Source organism: Peromyscus maniculatus, chromosome 3 (assembly GCF_049852395.1).
Source record: "Peromyscus maniculatus bairdii isolate BWxNUB_F1_BW_parent chromosome 3, HU_Pman_BW_mat_3.1, whole genome shotgun sequence".
Taxonomy (NCBI): domain Eukaryota; kingdom Metazoa; phylum Chordata; class Mammalia; order Rodentia; family Cricetidae; genus Peromyscus; species Peromyscus maniculatus.
Window position 1 is genome coordinate 108,581,378 of NC_134854.1, and position 22,195 is coordinate 108,603,572.

A 22,195-nucleotide genomic window follows, 5' to 3' on the forward strand; every position below is an offset into this window, starting at 1 on the left:
GTGCGCAGCCAGAAGAGTTTGTGTGTCACAAGGCACATGCCTTGTGTGTGAATCCTCAATTGTCCTTTATGGGGGAAAAACAAGGTTTTTAAAGTATATTTATTCTTAGCAAATTACAGCTGTCATGAGTGCAGCAATGATCCTGACCTCGGATTACAACATTTTAAAAGGCTGATTCTTTGCTGAGAAGATAATTTGTATGTTTTACAAATGTCAACAGTCAAGAATTTTTTGGTGTGGATTTATAGAGAGGAGAAAATGCTTTGTGAGAACACTGGGTCCATCCCTTCATTTAGTTTTCTTGCAATACCCAAAGCTGCTCTAATAACTTCAGAGAGAGGTGTGTGCCAAATCCCACAAAGTTATGTGTAGTATGATCTTAATTCTATAAAAATACTACATAGAGAATGAAATATTATGCCCAAAGGCTTCCATGATGTTTATCAGCTGGGTGTGGTGGTTCACAACCTTAATAATCCTAGCACTCAGGAGGCTAACACAGGAAGGCCAGTCTAGGCTACATCGTGAATTTAAGGGCAGTACTGAGGTTTGAAGCTGATAATTCTTGTGGAGATGTCCATGCCATTTCTCATCTTGTCTCGAATGTTACCAACTGTCCCCTTATGGGGCAACCTCCCCACACACACATTTGAGAACTACTGTACCATATATGTGTGTTCTAATTATCCTATTTGGACATGTGGGTCTCATATATGTGTACACACACACACACACACACACACACACACACACACACACACACACACACACTATAATCCTGATAGAACTTGGTGGGCAAGTTGCAAGAGCCCCTCAGTTTAGAAGCATCTGGGCTTCCCAGATGGTGGACCTGGCAGCAGTCCACCTTATTACTGCAGATAATGTGTTGAGTGTTTATCAAATGGTAAACTTTTAATAATGATCCTCATTCAGATTTATAAAACAAGAGCTGAGTATTGCTGCCATCTTCTAGATGAGAACTTTAAGTTGTGAGCAGAGTAAAAGACATTGCCCAGGGTTATATCTCCATGAGTGGCAGAGCTGTGATAGACCTCTGCAACTCAGCTCTTCATGTGCTTATGACTCTATCCTGCTCCAGCCTGCCCCACGGAACAGGATGGGGAGAAAGAGCGCACAGCCATACCCTGGCGACCCATGTGCCAGAATGACTGACTTACCAGTGCACTGACCCAGGACACTTGCCTCAAACCTGTGGCCAAACTCGTCTTCTGGTCTTACAGCTTCTGGCTATTGAGGGCTCCATGAAACCCTCCAGCTCCAGGCCAGGAGGATTAGATAGCTCTGGGTCATGTGTAAGCACCAGGTTGGCCCCCAGCTCTACCACTTAGAAGGCATCTCCCCGTTCCTGCTGAGCACAGGACATTGAGGCACACATAGCAGCTTCTGAAGTCTTCACCCACATGCAGTTACTGTCTCTCCACATTAGATTTTGACTCCTCTTCCTCTTCCCCTTGACTTCACCACTACTGCTCAGCCTTTCTTAGTAGAAGTCATGTTCTGCTTTCACAGTCCCTGCTTTGTCCCATAAAGCAGGACTGATGTCTTCTGTTGGAATCCTGAGATGTTATCCCCCCATCTATGAAAAGCTTTCAGCATAGGGCCCCACACTCACCACTGCCCAGTAGTGGACCTCTCTCTCTTCTCAGCAGTGGGTCCCACTGAGTTCATAAATGACAACTGAGGAAGCAAGACACTTGGCCACCTCCTTCCAGCCTGTGGCTCCATAAAGCTCCACCCAGATGCTTTGAATTTCACCACCTTAGGGCGCCCCTGACTCTACTTTTCCTCAAAGCTGTTAGCTCATGAAGGCGGGGAACAAGGGGGTATTCAGCCAGACTCTAGCTTCTGCTCTCCCTTCATTTGGACCGGTGTTGACAAACCAGCTGATAATTTGGTCCTGAACCTTTACATTGGCTCCGAGAAACTGAAAATGCACCCTAGACCCCGGGGGCCCTGGCAGCAACAGCTGGCGGCCCAGACAGCCCTCCTACCTCATGCAAATAGCACAGCGGGAATGTAGACTCCTTTGGGCGCTTACATCAATTCTCAGAGGGTTAGATAAGACTAGGGACTATTTTTCTGTTTATTTTTGCCAGAATACATATTTATAGCAAGAAAAGGTTGCCAGGACTTGGGAAGTATTTGAATTATTTTATCAACCTTAAAAAGAACCCACTGATTGGTGTTTGGATTGGCTAATGAATTTTAATCTTGGTTTTATCCCAAATCCATAGATAGTCACCAAATTGTAGGGAAGAATACTGAGACCTTCTCCCCCAACCTGAAGAATGTTAGATTGTTAAATGAGACCCTGGAACTAGGCTCATTTCTGGGTGGATCCAGATTCTTAGTTCACTGCTGTTAAATTGGGACCTCCAGGGAGACTCCTGAGGCTCCCTGTAGCTCTGAGACACCTCGTCCTCTGCCCTGAAAGGTGTGCTCACTGCTGGGAGCCAGCTCTGCCTATTCAAGGTCTTAATCATTTCAACAAAACAGAAATTTGAATTCCAGCTCTGACCCTTCTAGAATTGTAGCACTAACTCAATTAAATAGCATTTGGGATAGTTAGCATTTGTGAGCCCCAAACTGTAGTACTAGTATCTGCCTTCTGGATGAGTGTGGAAACGTAAGACTTCAGCTGTTCAGTGTTGAGCAAAATCATCATAAATTGGTTTGTGTGTATACAAGGGTGGGTGAACCCTTATGCATATTTATTTAGCTACACACACACACACACACACACACACACACACACACACACACACACACACAATTTCTCCAAAACTAACATCTAAATGACGTTAGTATGGTTGGACAATGTGAATAAGCAGTTCGGCATTTTGAAAGTTGTGGTCTTCACATTTGCAGTGGATTTTCAAGGCTTGGGTACCATGTAATAAGGTGGAGGGAAGCTTCTCGAGTCCTTATTGAGTCTCAAGTACCATACTTTGTGCTTTAATTCATTCTTATTTATTTGCACACAACAGCACAATGATGTCATAGTCACCATCCATAGATGAACCTGACCCTAGTTACACACTAGCCAAAGGAAAACCTGGGCTTTGAACCTGAATCTGTCAGGCCAGCATCTCTTCTGTTCTCTTCACACCCGTGCCCAGCTTCCGGGATGCACGCCTCCCAGATTGCATTCAGCAGTTCAGTGTAATGACATTCATTGATTCTTAAATCCTGATTTAAGTTAAACTTCTGCCTGAGATCAGACTCCTGCAACAGAAGATTTAGGCTACTATGTCATAGGTATGTTTAGAATTCTGAAATACCTGTACTTCAAATTCATCAAATAAAACCTCTAGTCTCCAACTCCCACCCCTCTCTAATTTTCTCCCTGGTTGCAAACAAAACCATGCAGAGTGCCCCAGGCTCCTGGTCTCCATTACTGTTTTTTACTTGGTGCCAGTGAGCGGTGAAGCGAAATGGCCACCCAGTGTGCGGAGAAGCAGGGCCTGCATTGTCCTCGGAATGGATTATGGCCCCATAAACAGCACAACACACTGGCGTTGGCAGAGGCTGCCGTGGGGCTGGCACTACCCCCAAACCAGGCACGGGCCCCTCTGTGGCAGAGGAGGAAGTCTATGCCCTGCTCCCCAAGTGGCCATTCCAGGAAGGAGTCAGATGACTTGAGTTATGGAAACCAAATGGCCCTCCTTTGTTTAGAGAGAGAGGGAAAAAAAGCCACTCATTTTTGTGGTAAAGTGAAAACAGGCTCCAAACCAAACAGTCCCTCTTAGAGCAGAAAATGCCAGCTCTACGGAGCTAGCCCACAAGCCTCCCAGACTGGGTTCAACCTCAGGGACATCGGAGCTGTACCCCAAGCAGCCACAGCCCTCCATGCCCCCCCCCCGCCCCCGTCTGCTTAGCCCCAGAAATATTTGGTCTCCCAAACAGGAAAGGAAGATGAAAAGAGGAGGAGAATTAGAACCGTCCTGCTGCCAAGGCCACTGTCGGCCTCCCGCCCCTCATTAGCTAGGGCAGGAGCTCACAGGACTCGTGCGTGTAGCCTTGCAGGGCCCTGACTGCCTCAGTAGCCCTCCAGATCTAACCACAGCATGCAGCCAAGAGTCACAAGGCCTTCTGGGGCTCCCCTGTGGCTGCTCTCTGTGTGTGTGTGGGGGGGGGGGTGCACCACAGGTACTGTGTGCGAAAGCTGTGGATAAACCACAGCCCCAGGGAAGTAAGGACAAGTTCTAGTCAGCCATGTCTGGTAGTTTGGCTTAGTCCTTCATACAGACTTCCCGGGAGCCAGAAGTCTCTCCGTGAGGACAGGGTGCTGCAGAGTTTGAGGTCTGAGCTTGGCTTTGCTTCTTATCGCCATGCAGCCAAGATGGTCCCCTGTCTTTCTGAACCTCCATTTCTGCATCTGAAAAACGATCCCGGGATGGGGAGGTGGCTCAGTTGGTACGGTGCTCCGCAGAAGCACAAGGACCCGAGTTTGAATCCCTAAACACCTGCATATGAAAAAGAAATAAATAGCCGGGCACAGCAATGTGTGCCTATCGTCAATCCCAACACTGGGGAGGTAGAGCCAGGAGGATAACCAGGGCTTGCTGACCGGATGGCCTTACTGAATCAGGAAGACCCAGGTTCGCTGAGAAAACCCATCTCAAAAACTAAGATGGAGAGCCATAGAGGAAGCACACACACACACACACACACACACACACACTCGAGGTGGGGGAGAAAACCTAAGACCCCTTCTTGCCTTAGCTCCCAAGGCTGTTAGGAGCTGAGTGCTATCAAGGCGGCAAGCCGCTTATGGGCTAGGCATCCAGACCTTGCAGCCGTCTGCCCGCAAGCCATCTGAGAAGAAGCAGTGATTCAGCTAGCCGGGTGAGTCAGCAGACTCCAGGGATCTGCCTGTCTCTGCCTCCTCAGTGCTGGGATTTCAAGTGCCTGCCGCCCTGCCTGGCTTTTATATGGATGCTCAGGATCTGAACTTGGGACCTCATGCACAAAAGTACTTTATCAGCTAGCTGTCTCCGCAAAGGCTATACTTTGTATTAAAGATGAGTGCATTGAATGACTTTCCCCTACAGGCTCTGCAATTCACACTGACCTTCGACCTGAGGACACACTACCCTAGGGCTGAGCCCTAGCTCATGCCAAACCCCATCTCTTCCCGGTTCCCCAATTAAACACAACTCCTATTTGGGTTTTCCTGAAACCTGACCATAGACTCATGGAAGCTGCCCGCCTTCTAAAACTCAGGGATACTTTGGTGTACCCGCTTGTGTTTGCCAGCGCATCTTCTCCATGAAGATGGCCTCCCTCAAACTGGTCGGAGATGTGAATCTCCTTAGAACCCCTCAGCTATCCCTAAGAGAAAAGGAAACTCAAACTATGTTGTAAGAGAGCTATCTCAGCTGGACATGGAGCCAGGAGACCAGCATCAGGAAGGAGGCCTTGAGTTCTCATCTAGTGGATGCTACCACACATGTTGGGGTGCTACTGTGTGTGTGGGGGGGGGTCTAGCACATATGTCAGCTTTCTGCTGCTCTGACAAATACCCAAGGTAAACAAGAAGAGAAACCAATTCTTAGAAGTTTCAGTCCATTGAGTTGGAAGGGAGTGAAGGAAGAAAGTTCCTCACCTCATGGCATCTACATCTATATCTATATCATCTATAGATTGGTATAGATGATAGATAGATAGATAGATAGATAGATAGATAGATAGATAGATAGATAGATAGATAGATAGATAGATGATAGATAGATATACAGAGACAGAGAGTACACTGCCAGAAAGAGGAGAGAGAGAGAGAGAGAGAGAGAGAGAGAGAGAGAGAGAGAGAGAGAGAGAGAGAGAGAGAGCTACCAGCTAGGCTCCACTCCCCACCAGCGTGGTACTTGGTTTCAACAGTAAGCCCCCCGGGGGACATTTTATATTCCAACCATAACTCAGTGCAAGAGGAGTTTTTATTTCACACAGTTCTCTGTTTTCACCAGGTCCCTCTGGACTTGGTTGGTGACCTCCAAAGACACCGAGTTGGAAAACATGACCTTGCGATTTCCTTTTGCAGATGAGAAGCCCTTTGCTGTGGAAGACACTTACTTGCTGTGCCCAGCACCCATCTTAAAAGAAGTTGGCATGTAAGTTTCCATCGGCCACAGAGTTCTACAGCCAGGGAAGAGGAGGCAGAGGGGATAGAGGGACAGCGATCTCTTTTGTCACTGTCATAGTGGAATCTTTCTCTAGATTCTTCCAATGAGGATGGTGCCAAAGTTATGGCAAACCAGCCAGCAGGAGGGTGATTGAGTATCTCCTTCATCCTCTGTAGTTCACAACAATGACACACTCCCATTCAGGCTAGCTAGAAGGGTTTGAATAACTTGCTCAGGGTCCCACAGCAACCGGTGGAAGAGTCTGGGCTCAAGCCTGGGTCTGCTGACTCAAGCCCAACCACATTTCTAGAAAGTCCTCACATGCATTACCTCACTCTGTCATCATGTGTGCCCTGAAAAGTGGCTGTTCTCTGTCCCCTCAAGACAAGGAAGCTCAGAAAGGCGAGTAAGTGTATCCTGGCTGGTTCATGATCACTGCTCTCCATCCTCCACAGAGGCTCAGGTGTTCACCTACACTCCCTGAACTCACATACAGCAAACATCGCATGGTGCCATTAAAACAAGTGCTGGTGAGATGTCCATACAAGAGACTCAACACCCTGAGCTAGAATAGGACTATGGAGCCCAGCAGAGAGCCCAGACCATTTCAGAGACCAGAAAAGAGCCTCTCCAAACCATGCCTACCAGTCTGGAGATGGCTTCCAAGGAAAACATTACATTCTCCTTTCATCATTTGTTTCAACTGAGACCTCCGACTGAGTGTCTGCAGTCAGCCTGTGACACTGGGGCCCTGCTACCCAGCCCACAATCACATAGCATGACCTGGTTTCTTATCTCGGTGAGACTTTATGGATAGAAGCCTGGAGAAGACAAACCAATCTGTCCACAGCTGTAATTCCATGAGTCTTACAGGGATCCACAAAACTGCCCCATAAGACCACTGAGTCCACATTAACAAGAGCTGAGCATGCAGCCTACAGTTTGTCCGATTATCCCTATTGACCTGGGTGGCTCTTAAGAATGTTTTATCTAGCAGGATGTGGTAGCACACAACTTTAATACCAGCACTCAGGAGGCAGAGGCAAGTGGATCTCTAAGTTCAAGGTTAGCCTGGTCTCCAGTGCTGCGTTCCAGGACAACCAGGGCTTTGTGGAGGAACCTTGTCTCAGAGAAAGAAAGACAAGAAGGAAGGAAGAACTATAGCAAACAGATCGAATAGACAGCCTTTCCTTGTCCATTGCAGTTTACTGCAACGCAAAGTTACCATCCCGCCTTGACACATCAGCTGAGCCCATCCCAGCATCCTTTGGATGTCACAGGTGTGTGGCCCTGAGAGACTGTCCGCTGCATGCTACAAGGAAGACTCTCAGGCCCCACAGGGAAGGAACTGAGCTCTGTCTGGCTCTGGAGCTGCTGCTCCACAGCACGCTGTCCTAAGTGCATCTGGTTCTCTCGTCCTTGCAGGAAAGCGGCCCTGCAGGTCAGCATGAATGATGGCCTGTCCTTCATCTCCAGTTCCGTCATCATCACCACCACACACTGCGTAAGTCAGAACCTCCCACCTCATTGCCATTATCTTTTCTCTCTCTCAGTTTGAGAACTGCTCTTCCCAAAGCCCAGCCTTCCCCAACATCAAACATGAAACGTTTTCTGAGTCTTGTTCTGTCCGACGAGCCCTGATGCCAGCTGGGTCAGGGTGTGGTTTACTGTGGATCAGTGATGCAAGTGTCCGTCCCTCGGGTTCTCTGTCTCTGGGACTGAGGAGGAGCCCTGGTTGTACCAGCCTGCACAGGTGTACCGGCCTGCACAGGCGACACGATTGGCCATAGTGAGGGTGGGCCCCTGGGTCAGACACACTTGTGACCGGGGCGATAGGAAGGAACTGGGCAACACAGAAAATGTATCTTAAAGAATTTGGGTGTTTTATTTTCTTTCATTTTAAGGAGCAGGAAATGGGTACCAGCTAAAGAAAGGTATAGAATTTATAGAGGACCTGTTATTTAAGGATGGGAAAAACGGGGACTTGTTTATGTGGTTGTGGGGATAATCTAGGGGGAAATGGAAAAGTGATGAAGCCAGGGAGAGAGACTGACTGGGTCTTGCATTAGGGACACAAAGTATTGGCTGTTGGCTCCTACAGCACAGATCCCTCTTGTCTGGCCGTTTTCATTCTGGCTACCCCTAAAATCACCAGAGGAACTGTTTTTTTTTTTAATGTGATACCCAATAAATCAAAAATATGTGTTTAAAAGAGAGGGACAGTGTGTGTGACACCTTCACCTCATGCTACACTGACTGAGCATGCACCCTGGTGTTAGTGATCCCAAGGTCCTCTAAGGAGGTAATGTGGGGAGGGGGCACTTGACAGAGAACACTTGGGCCTATGAAGTCCCTTCTGACCAGGGTCACTGTCTCAAAGCTCAGCCTACCTGGGCAGTTGGGACTCAGTTCACTCATCTTAAGAAGCCACCTCCTAATGGGAATGTTTCTAGCACCACTTCCATTTAAATATCCGTTCTTTCACTAAGTACATGCTCGCCATTTGATCTTTCTAGCAATGAAGGAAGTCAGTGAGGATATTTACAAAGGTCATGCCTGGTTAACCATTGGAAAACATGTCGATGGAACGCTTTAGTAATTGGTGTTGTGTCCTTAGTGGTGACAGCTGAGCCATGAAGCCAAATGAGGCAAAAATGATTTACCTTGTAAATGCACAGGAAGCCGAGTTTCAGGATGGACATGACGGTCCTTCCCAATTCTTGCTTAGAAGCATTCTCCACCCTGTGGAGCTAATAATTATTTATTATGTCTGACCACACCACAGACAGATAGTTGAGACCACAAGGACAAGGGAAATTGGAAAGCGAAAGCCTTAGGCCTGGCCTAGCTTGTGGTATGAAAATACAAGACTGCTAATTTAAATTTGAGCCTCTGAAGAAGAAAGGGCAGCCTTACCAGTGGGTTGAAAAGTTTAAATAATCCCCAGGCAAGGTCCACCGCATGGTCTCAATTCACTCCAACCTCCGTCTACATCTCAAATGCCTTTCTCCATTACATCACCAAGTTTCCTGTTCAATGGACTTTTGATTAAAAAATCACGTTCCAATATATTGTGCATCATTTCCTTCTCCTTCAGATTGTTCTGTTAGCCTATAAGAAAATTATCACCACCCTAGTACTTGAGATACAAGTCCATTCGTTGACTAATCAACAAACAGTCATTGGTTATAAGATGCTCCCTCCTAGGTACTTAGAATACATCAGTAGACAGAGAGTGGGAGATACACAATAAACAGTAAAGAGAAGAAATGATCCCATGCTAAACATATATATAACATAATATACGTGACAGGGAAAAACTAAATAAGAGGGCTGGGTACTGCCTCGTTGAGTGGGCTCCAGTGCAAACACTAGAGGGGCATACTGAGAAGATGGCACTTGAGGAGAGCCCCGGATAGTGAGGAAGCTAACTATGAGGCCACAGGAGGCTTCAGGAGGGTGCAAAGCTTCAAACCAAGAGGCCTAATGTCAAGACCCTGAGGCCAGAGACCTCTGGCATCTGAGGCCAAGTGAGAAGGCGAGCAGTAGTTCTCTGCAAGGGATTAGATGAAGGCAGCAACAGTCAGTGAGGTGACCGGGGACATAGGATGTGGGGCCTTGTGAGAACTTGGGCTTTGGAGGAGAGGAGCTGCCAGAAATGACTTGCATTTGAAAGCTCACTCTGTGGAGCGAGCCCGCGGGCAGACTGGGACCGGTAGGAGCAGCATGGCTGTTGAGGATGGTTCTGTATTGAGTCAGTGGCATGGGAGGGAAGATGATGGGTTTCCTGAAATATCAAATGTGGAACTTTAGAAAAGAAGGACCAGGATGTCCCCAAGAGCCAGACCTTGTATCTAAAAGGATGGCGTGACCACTGGCAGGCAGGCAGAAAGCAGAGCAGGAGACCTGAGGGTGAGGGGAAATCGGGACGTCCATTTTTGCTGGTGACTCATTGTGTAGCCTTGACTAGGCTGTTTATGCCTCTGGTACTTCTGTTTCCTAACCAAGAGAAAGAAGATGGTAAGAGTTTACACACTGACGCTGTTGCTAGTGTTACATAAAAGGTCTCTGTGACGTGCAGAGGGCAGCCAGTTAGTCAGCACTCAGTGTTTTGTCATGGAAGCTTAAACAAAACTGAGCTAGCTGGGTGGGGTGGTACATGCCTGTAACCCCAGCTCTCCTGAGACTTAGTCAGGAGGATCTTGAGTTCAGAGTCAACCGAAGCCACACATGCAGTCTGACTAACTGATTCTCTCTAGAGAAATGGTTCCCCTATCCTGGGTCCCATGGTAACAGAGGGACTCTTTGGAGATGACATGTCCATGATGATGTACACACTTGACACTCACCTACACCAAAGTGATGTGAAGGAGGCAGACAAGATGGCAGAACTCTCCCAGTTCAAACATGGAGCTCCAGTCCCCACCAGGCCTAAGCAGAAGCTCAGAGTAAACACTAAAACTGCCCAAGGTGGAAGACGTGGTCATCCAGGGGTGACAAAGTCAGGCTAGTGTTTGTCTAGAGGACATGGTTTTTAGATCAGAATGATCCCTGGGGCCTGAGCAAAGGGTTAGCCCTGCCCATGCCCGTCACAGCCTGCCCAGCCCATCACCTGGAGGCAAAACTCATTTTAAAATATGAAGCTAAGATTTGTCTCGCTTTATTTGGTGCCCATTTGGACAAGTGTGTCCCAGCATTTCAAGAGCCACCGTGAATAACTAGTGCCCTGGCTAGAAGCAGAAATTCCATGCAGTTTTACAGGCTAGAGATTTTTTTCCACTTAAACACTAGAAGATTCTCCACTCAGGGTAAACTTGGCAGAGTTGCCCGGCTGTAGAAAGCGTCAGCATTCGGTCCCCTTCCCCACATTTCCAGCACACCTCAATTGAGTGGTCTAGCCAGATACTCTTTCCTCCCCAAACTGTAGCCTGAGGCTGAGAAAAAAAAATCACTGATTTGGTACAGTACAAAGCAAGTTTTGGGACTTCAAGGAGCTTTCCTTGAAGATTATCTCCTTTTCAATAAATATTTTGCAAGTCCATCATGTTTTACCCAAAGAGGACAGAATTCAGGATGCTGTTCGACCAGCATCTTAAATGGCTACTGAATATCCGGTATCCCGAGACCAGTCCACAAAGTTACTCTTGGAGGAAGGAGTCCACCAGACTTGTGTGTCATGAAGAAAGGAAGTGGGGGGACTGGAAGACAGCTCAATGGTCAGTGCTTGCGTTGGATCCCTACATCCACCTTTAAAAAGCTAGGTATAATAGTGCACACTTGTGATCCCAGCTTGGTGAGGTGGACACAGGCGGACCCCTCAGGATTACTCACCAGTCAGCTTGGCCTCCTTTGCAAGTTCCGGGTCAATGAGAGGCACTTTCAAAAAGAATGCAGTGGACAGCACCTGAGAAACGGCCCCAGGGGGTGTCCTCTGGGCTCTCTACATACCCACACATGTGTGTGTACATACCCGCACACATACGTATACACAGAGAGGACAGGGTTGCATGAGTCAGGTGTAAATGCTGTAGGATTTCTGAAAGGACGAAAGAAGGGGACCGAAAAGAGTCATGGAATGTCCCTGGAGGAGGTGATGCCAAGTGGTGATCTTAGGAATGATGATTACAGGGGAAGCCTGGGCAGAGGCTCTGCCCCGGGGAAAGATGGCCTTTGCAAGGGCCAGGGCCCCTGGCAGAGCTGTGACTGTGTTTGTCCCCCCTGACTTGTTTCCATGACCGCTGCCTTTTCACTGGGGCCATTTCTCAGCTTTACAGCTGCCCCTTTCCCAGGACACGTGCCCACCCTTGGTCTTGTCACCTAGTAAGTGACACAAGGTCAGACTCACTGCTGGCTCACTGTGAGGGTTTCTTTGCATTTCTTGCCAGGGTTGTAAAAGTCACAATCTCCAAGGAAAAGTGGGAAACATAAAACTATACCTAAGGCTCTAAGTCTGATTAACCACTAAATAAACGGAGAATACTCTTCCATTCTCTCCCTAGTTTATCTGAAAAAGAACCTAGCTAAAAACAGTAATTAATAATTCAGGAAACCCCATGTGGTGTCACTGGTCAGATAAGCCCCCCCGCCTTTTTTTTCAAATGAAGATAAAAATACAATGATCTCCAGCTTCAGACATCAAAGCAAGAAACCCTGGGTGTTGTGGGTATAGCATGATGTACTGTGCTTACAGAATAAGGAAGGGATTCATTCACACTATTGATCAGAAGCTCCACCCCCCATCTCCAAAGTCGGGCGTGGTGATACACACCTGTCAGCCCAGCCCTGATGAGACTGAGGCAGGAGGATCAGGAGTTCAAGATCAACCTCAGCTACATAGTGCATTCAAGACCATTCTGAGCTATATGAAAACGTGTTTAAGGTAAAACAAAGCAAAAAACCCAGCCCCACCACTCTGGAGCGTGATCATGGCAGGCGATCTAACTGTTCTCAGACCCCATATTGCATGGCTGTGATTGGGATAATGGCAACCTGTTTAAGGGACTGGAAAGAATGATGCCTTCATTAGTCCGTTGACATGTCTCCCTACCCCCTTGCAAGATCTGGGGCACGTGCCCCATGGCAGCCTTTTCCCTCCCTGATAAAGAGGCACGCTCCCTCTCTTAGGGTATAATGAGCCTGGATTTTAGGATCCGGAGGAAAAACCTTTGAAGATGTTGTTTACAAGATAACTAGGGGCAGGAAACCAATAAATCCGGTTTACTGATAAGTCAAACAAGGCAGGGCTGCAGTCTTCCTTTTGCTACTTTGGTCTAAAAATGTTTCCTCGGTGCAGGAATAAAGTAAGCAGTAGCCTTAGGGCAACAGTCAAGCCGCTGGAAGCAGGAGAAGCCGTGTTCACTAGGGCAGCCCTGCTTCCCTCACCTCGGAAATCCCTGCCACTCTTCCCTTTCTGTGGATACGCTCCAGCTTCCAGCTTGTTCCCTAAGAGACTTATTCATTAATTTGTATTAGAGTCACTTATTAATGTGAGGGGCATATGATGATGGCTTTTAAGAGACGCTTCTCTCCTTCCACCATGTCAGTCCCAAGATCGAACTCATGCATCTAGGCTTGGTGACAAGGCCCTTAACCAGCAGAGACATTCTGCTGGCATCCCCACCCCCACCCCAATTTTAATCATTTTATCCTGAATCCAGACTGTGAAGATCTTCACAACCAACTCCAGGCCCAGGGAGCAACCCAGACTCAAAATAAATAAATAAATAAATAAATAAATAAATAAATAAATAAATAAATAAATAAATAAATATAAAAAAATAACATGCTGGAGCTCATAGAGATGGCTCAGTGGTTAAGAATACTGACTGCTCTTGCAGAGGTCCTGAGTTCAATTCCCAGCACCCACATGGTGGTTCACAACCACCTATAACAGGATCTGATTCTTCACAATGGGTGGTATTTTTCTATAAATATATATCCGAGTGTGTGTGTGTGTGTGTGTGTATGTGTGTGTGTGTGTGTGTATACAACAGAGACTGAGAAAGAGATCTTCAATGCCTCCTCCACTATAAAGAATAGTCTGGCTCAAAGTGTCCATAGTACAATGGTTAGAAAACTCTAAGAATCAGAATTAGCCCAGGAGTCTACATTTTTAACAAGCCAGTCAACAAGACTCTACCTTCATATCCACCTAATTCTTACTTTGTCATCCAAAGTTTAAAAAAAGAAAAGCCACTAAAATCCATTTAAGAAATAGTAGTTCTTCTCTTGACTCAAGCCTAGTCCATTCATGTATGAGTCCCCCGGCCTTCCATTCATGTAAGAGTTTCATGGCCTTCCATTCACGTAAGAGTCCCACGGCCTTCCATTCATGTATGAGTCCCATGGCCTTCCATTCAAAGCCTATTCTGTATGTTCCTTTTAGAGTCCTCTATCTGATATAAATATAGGTATTTGCCCACGAGGACAATCTGCCTTGCTGAGGCTGATCAGAAAGGGATGTGCCAGACAGAAACCACCGTGGCTGCAGGTGTGACTACAGAAAGGACAGGGTCTACCACCAGACAGAGGCCACCGTGGCTGCAGGTGTGACTACAGAAAGGACAGGGTCCACCACCAGACAAAGGCCACCGTGGCTGCAGGTGTGACTACAGAAAGGACAGGGTCCACCACCAGACAGAGGCCACCGTGGCTGCAGGTGTGACTACAGAAAGGACAGGGTCCACCACCCAGCACTGTCTGAAGAGTTCTGTCCAAGGCAACCAGGCAGGCCCATTTCCCATGTTAATTCAGATCTGTGACCAATAGCTTTAAAAAGACTTGGGCAGACACAGATTCAGCTTGGTTTTATGGTCAGCTCTCTAGGTAAACAGATGCCTGGCATAGCCACCATTCCAAAGCTTCTTCAGTTTCACCAGCCGGGTAGGGATGGAGTCCAGTAGCCTGGACTGAGTGGCAAGCTCATCTTCCAACATAATAAAAAAAGACTGTGCACTCTTTAGAGAATAAATGAGAGAAGGCATTTTCCCTTCTGTTTTCCAAGGTCAAGTAAACAGTCCATCCATCAAAACATCCATCAAAGTCTGCCTTTGTGATGGATCATCCACACTGCAGCTAGCAGCACAGGGGCCTCCCCGTGAAGGAACCGAGTCCAGGGAAGAGATAGCCTATTAGGGCCAGTGTGTGTACAACCAGTACTGTGGATTGAGGGAAAGAGAGTCTGGGAACAGCAGCCAGCCCCTGACCTCCAGAAGCTATGACACAAATGCTCTGGTGGGAAGACATCCTAGAGGTACACATTGTGCAGTCTGGGGTGCAGTAAGACATAGGGCCCGCAAAATTCCCCCACTAGTTCTAGAGACTAGACCCTTCCACGTCTGTGTGTCTTTAGAGGAATGATGAATTAGCACAGACACACCACATCTGGGGTTACTTTCCAGTCGGCCTCTCAGTGGCCTCCCTGCAAAACAAAGCCAACAGCTCTTTCAGAAACACTGGGAGAATGTGCCAGAACACATATGCAGCTTGCCTATGAGTGCCTTTCACCTCAATAAGAGGTTCTCCCAAATCGATACCTCTGGAAGATGGGGGCCCTTCTAAATGCCAAAGAGAGGCGGGACCAAGACTCAAGCTCCAACTTCCTTAAACGTCACATCACCTGGAAGAGTAAGAGAATTCTGCACAGGAGGAGAGGTAGAAAGGGGCCTTGAGAGGGACTCTGTGACAGAATGTAGAGTTTAGGCAAAGTGAAGCCACAGAAAAGGAGCCCAAGGCATTGCTGTGGAAGCTTGCCCTAACCTTGCATGCTGCAGACGTGCCGACTGTAACCAGGGGGTGTTAATGTGGAGACCATGGCTTCGTGCACTTGGTCAGCCAAAGTAAGCCCTCGTTTACTTTCCATTATTTAGCCTAAGGAGCTCAGTGCCAAGGGTGACCGGTCTGCAGCCCTGAGGCACGAATGTGTGGATCCTAGACCTTCATCCTCAGCCTTGACAAAGGATGGCCAGTTACACACTTTGGATCACTCTATTATAGGTGGTGTGAGTTGAGAAAACAGGGGAAAGACTTGCTTGGAGAGGACAATAAAATTAAGAGCAGCCTTGGACCAGATGAATCTGTTGCCTTCCTAAAATGAAGGAGGTGATGGGCCTCTAGAACCTGACAAAAGTGAACTCTCCATTTGAGTCTGGTGTTCAGTGTCAAGAGTGCTCTTCAGAATGAGCCCAGAGAAACTGGATGGGAGAGAAACATCACAGAATCTATTATATTGTGCAGAATATGGAATTGGAGCTTGATCTGGAAACACATCTGCCACAGAGAGAAAAGACCATTCTAAAGCAGATGTGGAGATGTCTGTCTCAGGTGGGAGTGAGCTCTCTGTCATGGTTCTCTCCAAGCGCAGGTAACTGGCAGCTTGGCAGAGTTCTGTAAAGGCCATTTGGCATCAGATCAGTGACTGGGCTGGCAAAACCAACAGATGCCTGCCATGGCCGCGAGTCTGCGATTGTGGATCTAAGCGCACGTGAGCCGAGAAGGGTAAACACAGCCCTCCAGAGTGTAACCGATGAGCCTGGCTTTTACGTTTAGGAAATAAATTTGAGAGACCTTTGCTGTTGCTGTTGGAGAGGGTTCCCCTGTGAGATGCAGGTCAGCCAGCCTGCACCTCGCACGAGTGAGGTCGTGTTTCAGGCACAGTGCGCCAAGCACACCTCCTTGTTTTCAAGATATGCCACCCGCAAGGCAGCGCTCCTGTTTACTCAGCAGTCTCCTGAGAGCCACCCAAAACTCAAAGCTTTGTTTGGTTAAGCGATGTCCTGGTTTTTTTTTTAAGCCACTTTAATAATATACCTGTGGTCCGCTGCATCATCATCAAGAGAGGGCAGAGGACCGCAGGAATACAAGAGTGCCAAGCTCAGGTCTCAAATACTGCTTACAAACTGAAATAGAAGGAGTTTGCCAGTACCTCTGTTTTGATAACCCTCAGATGCATAGAAATATATTTTCAGATGTTTGGGAAGACTCAAGTTGATTTGTTTTTCTTGGACACTTGAGTGATTGACTCTTCAATATTTTATCTCTACGTATTTTAAAGAATGTTTGCCTTGTTTTGAGAGTTGATGAGAGAGGGGAAAAAAAATGTTTTTCTGAAACTATGCTTTGGAAAACTCTGAGATACCCACATAGTGAATGGTAGAAATACAAGTTAAATCCAATAGTCTATAAACAAAATGGATGTGGTGGGACAGACTCAGCCATTAGTAAACACAGAATGATGGCTTGTATGGTCAAACCACCCAGCTCTCTGCTGTTTGCAGTAAGACCACATTCCATAAAACAAAGATAAAGGTTGAAATGAAAATATGAGAACAGTTATATTAAGCAAAAAGAAAAAGAAAACTAGTGTGGCTATCTAATGAATGGCAGATTAAACTGTATAGCAAAAAGAAGGAGAAGACCGTGATAACCTATTACTGTTATGATGACCACACATGATGTAGTGGTTCACCAGGAAGTTCCCATGATTCTGGTCTTCATGTAATGACACACCCATGCCACGTAGAAAGTAAATCTGAGAAAATGGCAAAGAGAAGTTTATGGACCCACCACCTTCTATTCAGAGGAGATTTATATGCATCTCTCAGTAATTAATGGGCCAGCCATCAAAAAATTAGTAAAATATAAATGATTTAAATAATGCAGTAAAAAATAGCTGCTGGGCAGATTATGGATCCAGAACAAAGTCCTAAATAGTGATTAGAATTTTAGGGCTGTATAATATGAGAAGTTAAATAGTTAGAAATGTCTTGCTTTGGTTAGGAGATTCCCACACACTATTTTCCCCATATTTTAACATCTCTGAAATTAAGATGATTCTGTTAATCAATAAAGCATCATTAATTAATGGGCAAATGTTTTCTTTAGTGGTCCATAAAGTAATGAGGCATTCTAGAGTGAATGACTGGAATCTGGTAGAATATTTTCCATTCATCTGTATTGTAAAAGCAAAAGTTTAAAAAATGAATTATACTTTAAAAAAATTCTGCTCAGTCACTTCCTCTCTGCCACCCACCTGAGAACTGACATCATACAGAATACATTCATGTTCTAGAATGAAAAAAAAGTAAATATCAATACCTAATGAAGTTACCAACAAATTTTTTAAATCTTGTGTGCTTCAAAATTCAAAACCCACATCTGAGTAATTTATGAGCCAGTGTGAGTTAAGAAACTTGGAACTGAACAATTACAGAGACACCACATACCAAAACTTAGAGTGTAGCCAAAGAGGCTCTCAGAGGGAAATTCATAGTCTTATGTGTTTGTATAAGAAACAAAAAAATAGTTATAGGTCATCTCCATGTAGAACATGAGAGATCAAAGAGCAAAATAGTAAAAACCTAGAAATGACATTTTTTAAAGGGCAGGAGCTAGGAAGATAGCCCAGCTGTTGAGAGCAGCTGCTGCTCTTTCTGAGGCCCAGAGTTCAGTTCCCGTCACCCATGTCAGGCAGCTCACAACCACTTATAACTCCAGCACCAGGAAATCTGATACCCTCTTTTGTCCTCCATGGGCACCCAAAAGCATGTGCACACACACACACACACACATGTATGCACATAAATAAATAACAAAATAAGTCTTTAAAAGAAGCAAGGCAAAAATAAAAAGACAAGAATGGTGGAGAGAACAAGGTAGCTATTAGCTGAGCATAGCAGATAGGAAAAGAGAAACAGGCATGTATCCTCAGAACTGTGTTCTTGCAGCAGAGGTTCAGTGGGAAGATGAGCCAAACCTAGTGCTGTCACAGGCTGGGCTGGGATGAGGTCACTAACACAGCGGACTGAGAGAGCAATGCACACTGGGATCACCCCTCCCCCTCTCAGTTTCCTCCTTTCTCACAGGGTATGTTATGAAATATCGTAGTTTACATTTCATCTCCTGTTTTCATCCCCAGCTAAAATTTGTCACATTGCTCTGAGTCCCTGGAGTGGTGAGGCTATAGAATCCTAAGGCAGTTTCTGGCCACTGTGTTTTGTTAGGATTTGCTTGCCTTAGCGTTGGAGGGTCCCAAGCCAGGGCCTTCTGCACGCTAGGCCTGGGCTTTCCTGCTAAGCCTTAGCCTCTGCTCTACTTTAGCTTCAGTTTTCCTAGTGTTTTGTTTCTTGGTCTCTTCCCTTTTCTACTTTGGCATATAAGCTTTTAGGTGTCCCAATATCAGATAACCAAGCTTGTTTAAGTTGTGTATTTGATAAGCCCAGTCTCTGAGGAAGAGCCTGAGGGGAGTGTGCATGCCGCAAGTACACAGGCCTTCGTGAGTGACCAGTGTGTCCATTCATACCTGCTCCTGGGTGGCCCAGGCTAAGCCAGGGGATTGAGTCTTAGGTTGAGCATGCTGGATCAGTGGCCAGCTGCAAAAGAGAGTTGGTTACATGGGATGTACAATTTATAGAGGGTTCAAAAGCTGGATCAGTGGGAAGAAACATCAAAAGAAAGCAGGAGAAGGGGAGAGAGGAGAGATTAACAGTGTGGGAAATGGGATCAGAAGTGGAGGGAGCCTGAGATCTCCTCCCCCAACACTAAGCTAACTGACTAGCATTTAAACACACAGTCGGTAGACTAGGCCATGACAGAATGGAAGGAGCCAAGCCCAACTCACACCATATTGGCAATTTACAGTCACACTGCAGTAAAAGTGATCTCATTCAGAGGCTGGTGAGGTGACTCGGTGGTAAAGGTGCTTGCCACCGAGCCTGATGCCCAGAGTTCCATCCCAAGAGCCATCATGGTAGAAGGAAAGATCCAGCTCCTCAAAATTGCTCTTGACCTCTATACACATAAACACATGCATGTGTGCATGCACACATGCACACCACACTGCACACTGCACACACACACACACACACACACACTACATTATATATACCACACACATATCACACTACACACACACACCACACTACACATACCACAGTCACACTACACACACATACACACACATACATACTACATTATACATACCACACACACCACACATACACACACCACACATACACACACCACACATACACACACCACATTATACACACCACACTATACACACCACACACACACACACACCCCACTATACACATCACACTACACACACACCACACTACACACACTACACACACACACACACACATACACACACACACACAAATGAGTGTAATTTTTTAATTGTAAAAATGATCTTATTTGGGACTGACACTAGTCACATCATCCTATTCCTCCAAAGCGAGTGAACTCTCCCCTCTCCCTATAGAATAGCCAGGTCTCACAGGGTAAATGAACACCGTTCAAGGAACAATTGTCTCACCATATTTACTATAACACCAAGGAGACTCAGAAACTGAGAGTTTATTTCTCCCCAAACCCAGTGCCACAGTGGCAGGACCCCAGCCAGCATTCCTTCGCCTACCCCGTGGCTGCTAAAGCAGATGTTCATTTACTCGGTGCCCAGAGCAGTGAGCTTAATGCTCTGTTCAGTTTCTGCCAAGATTAAAAAGCACTTGAGTGAGTGACAACCAAAATATTTCCTAGGATTCTTTTAAACACCACCCAACACCAGGAAAGCATGAAAGCAGTGTCGTTTTGCCTGTACCGCCCAAACTCATGGACTTAGGAAAGGCACCCGTAACCCTTGAAGTTCTTAAGGTCATTCACAGAAGTCCAACCCCAACCTAAGCACACATCAGTGCGTCCTCAAGTAGAAGACGCGGTGGCCCTTAAAACTTTACAGCGAGTGCAGTTTCCACGGATACTGTGTGTGGTGAGCTCCTGCATCCCCACCCCCACTGTCCTACCTGGACCGTCGATTATGGTTCGTCTTCCTTCTGCAATGCCCTCCTCTCTGTCCACCCACCCAGTTTTGCTGTGCCCCCGAGGCCAGCCAAGGGCTGTCTGGATGAGCCACAGACTGTGCCCTGGCCTCGGCTCGTGTCTTATCCGCACTGTGCTGTGAGCTCTGGCTCTGTGTGTTACCTCATCCTCTAGAACTGAACTGCCTGTAACCTGTGTTTCTCTCTGAGCCAGCCCTTTGCCTCTGGCCTGCCTTCCTAGGGGGCTAGGATTCATTTCAGGACTGGAATATCTACACACATCTGCACGATTTCTGAGTACTTAGAAAGGCACAGACTTCTCCAAAATATTGTCACTATATATCCAACTGGTTCCTGTGCTTCGCTTAGAAACTGCTGGAATTTAAAGGCACAGTATTTGCATATCCTCAGTAAGGACAGCAGAGATGTCATCAACGTTCAATGTTTTAAACTCGGTCAGTTGGGAAAACAGATGGTGGGCTTTCAAGCCGGAATTGCCTGGTGGAAAGCACAGGAGGAGAGACGTGTCGGTGGGCTTCAGAGACGCTGTGGCTGTATCCTAGAGGGAGTCTCTGCTTCCAAAGCGGCTAGCTTGCAGGGCATTCAATTCGTCCAGATGTGGGTGTTCTCTTACATTCCCCACAGGATCAGCCTCCTGTTTCCCAGACCTATTTTTGAAGGAACCCCACAAAGGCTGAGGTGACTCACATCCAGAGGGTTTCCATCTTGCCCACTTTTCCAGTTGAGGGCTGTAATGTCTCCGGTGCTGTCAACCTCACAGTCATCATTGCCTCTCAGGTGGCAAGAAGGAATCTTCGTGTTCAGTTATGTCGCCCTCACTGGTGTTCGGTCAGCCTCGGTGGGAGCCCTGAGGTTTACCATTAGAAATCCCCTTGGGTTGTGTTTTCATGGACACTAGGGTGGCAAGCTAGGGATTTGGGTTTCTCAAAGATGTAACTGAGGACTGCCTGCCCCCACATACACATGCACACGCGCACGCGCAAACACACACACACACACACACACACACACACACACACACACACGGGCGCACGCCCATTGTAGTTCTAGTCATAGTTAGCATGAGGTTGTTCACAGGAATCAAACTCATCCTCCTGAGCCAAGCCCGGGCACAGCACTGGAAACCCACTGGGGCGTGGAAGCGAGGAGAGAACAGGAAGGCGAGTCAAGGGGCCTAAAGGTCAGCTGCGGGCACTTACAGACTTGTCTCAGGTCATCAGTCAGGCCTGGGAAGGAGTGGTTGTCTCGGTTTTATGTTTGCAGAGGAGGTAGAAGGGGCTGGGTGGCCTGCCAAACCCCCCATACTCATTTGAGGGGATAGCAGGATGGTGAGGCTGGTACAGCTGTTCCCGGAGAGGGTCTGCAGCAGGGGCGCGGCTTCAGGAGATGCTGTAGCAGATGTTAACCTGCTGAGTTCTCATTTTCTCCTAGCGAACCAATAGTTAAGTGACCATCTTGAGTCTTTCCTTTTGATGAGTCCTTCCATTTGAAACACTGTACTATGTATGCTTCAAAGTAGAAGAGTGACTAAATCAGATGTGTGCTCTGGGAGCTTAAAGCCAGTGGGTGAGGGAAGACTGGAGAGAATCCCTGTGAGACACAGGAAGTGTTCACATAGAGTTAAGGTAAGCACAGACACCCACAGCTCTGTCTTCCCCGCCCAGCAAATGGTTTGTGGTTGCAACTATATCCACCTTTGTGTCTTTAGAGTAC

At 46.9% G+C, this 22,195-nt stretch overlaps 1 protein-coding gene across 3 annotated transcripts in view; it reads left to right on the forward strand.

Moving 5' to 3' along the window:
* Positions 1-22,195, forward strand: part of Antxr1 (ANTXR cell adhesion molecule 1) — a 203,823-nt gene that overhangs the window by 93,165 nt on the left and 88,463 nt on the right. For all 3 annotated transcript variants that reach the window (XM_076567149.1, XM_076567150.1, XM_076567148.1), the window contains 2 exons: positions 6,062-6,131; positions 7,569-7,647. In XM_076567149.1, coding sequence (XP_076423264.1) covers positions 6,062-6,131; positions 7,569-7,647 — 149 coding nt within the window. The remainder of the gene's footprint in view (positions 1-6,061; positions 6,132-7,568; positions 7,648-22,195) is intronic.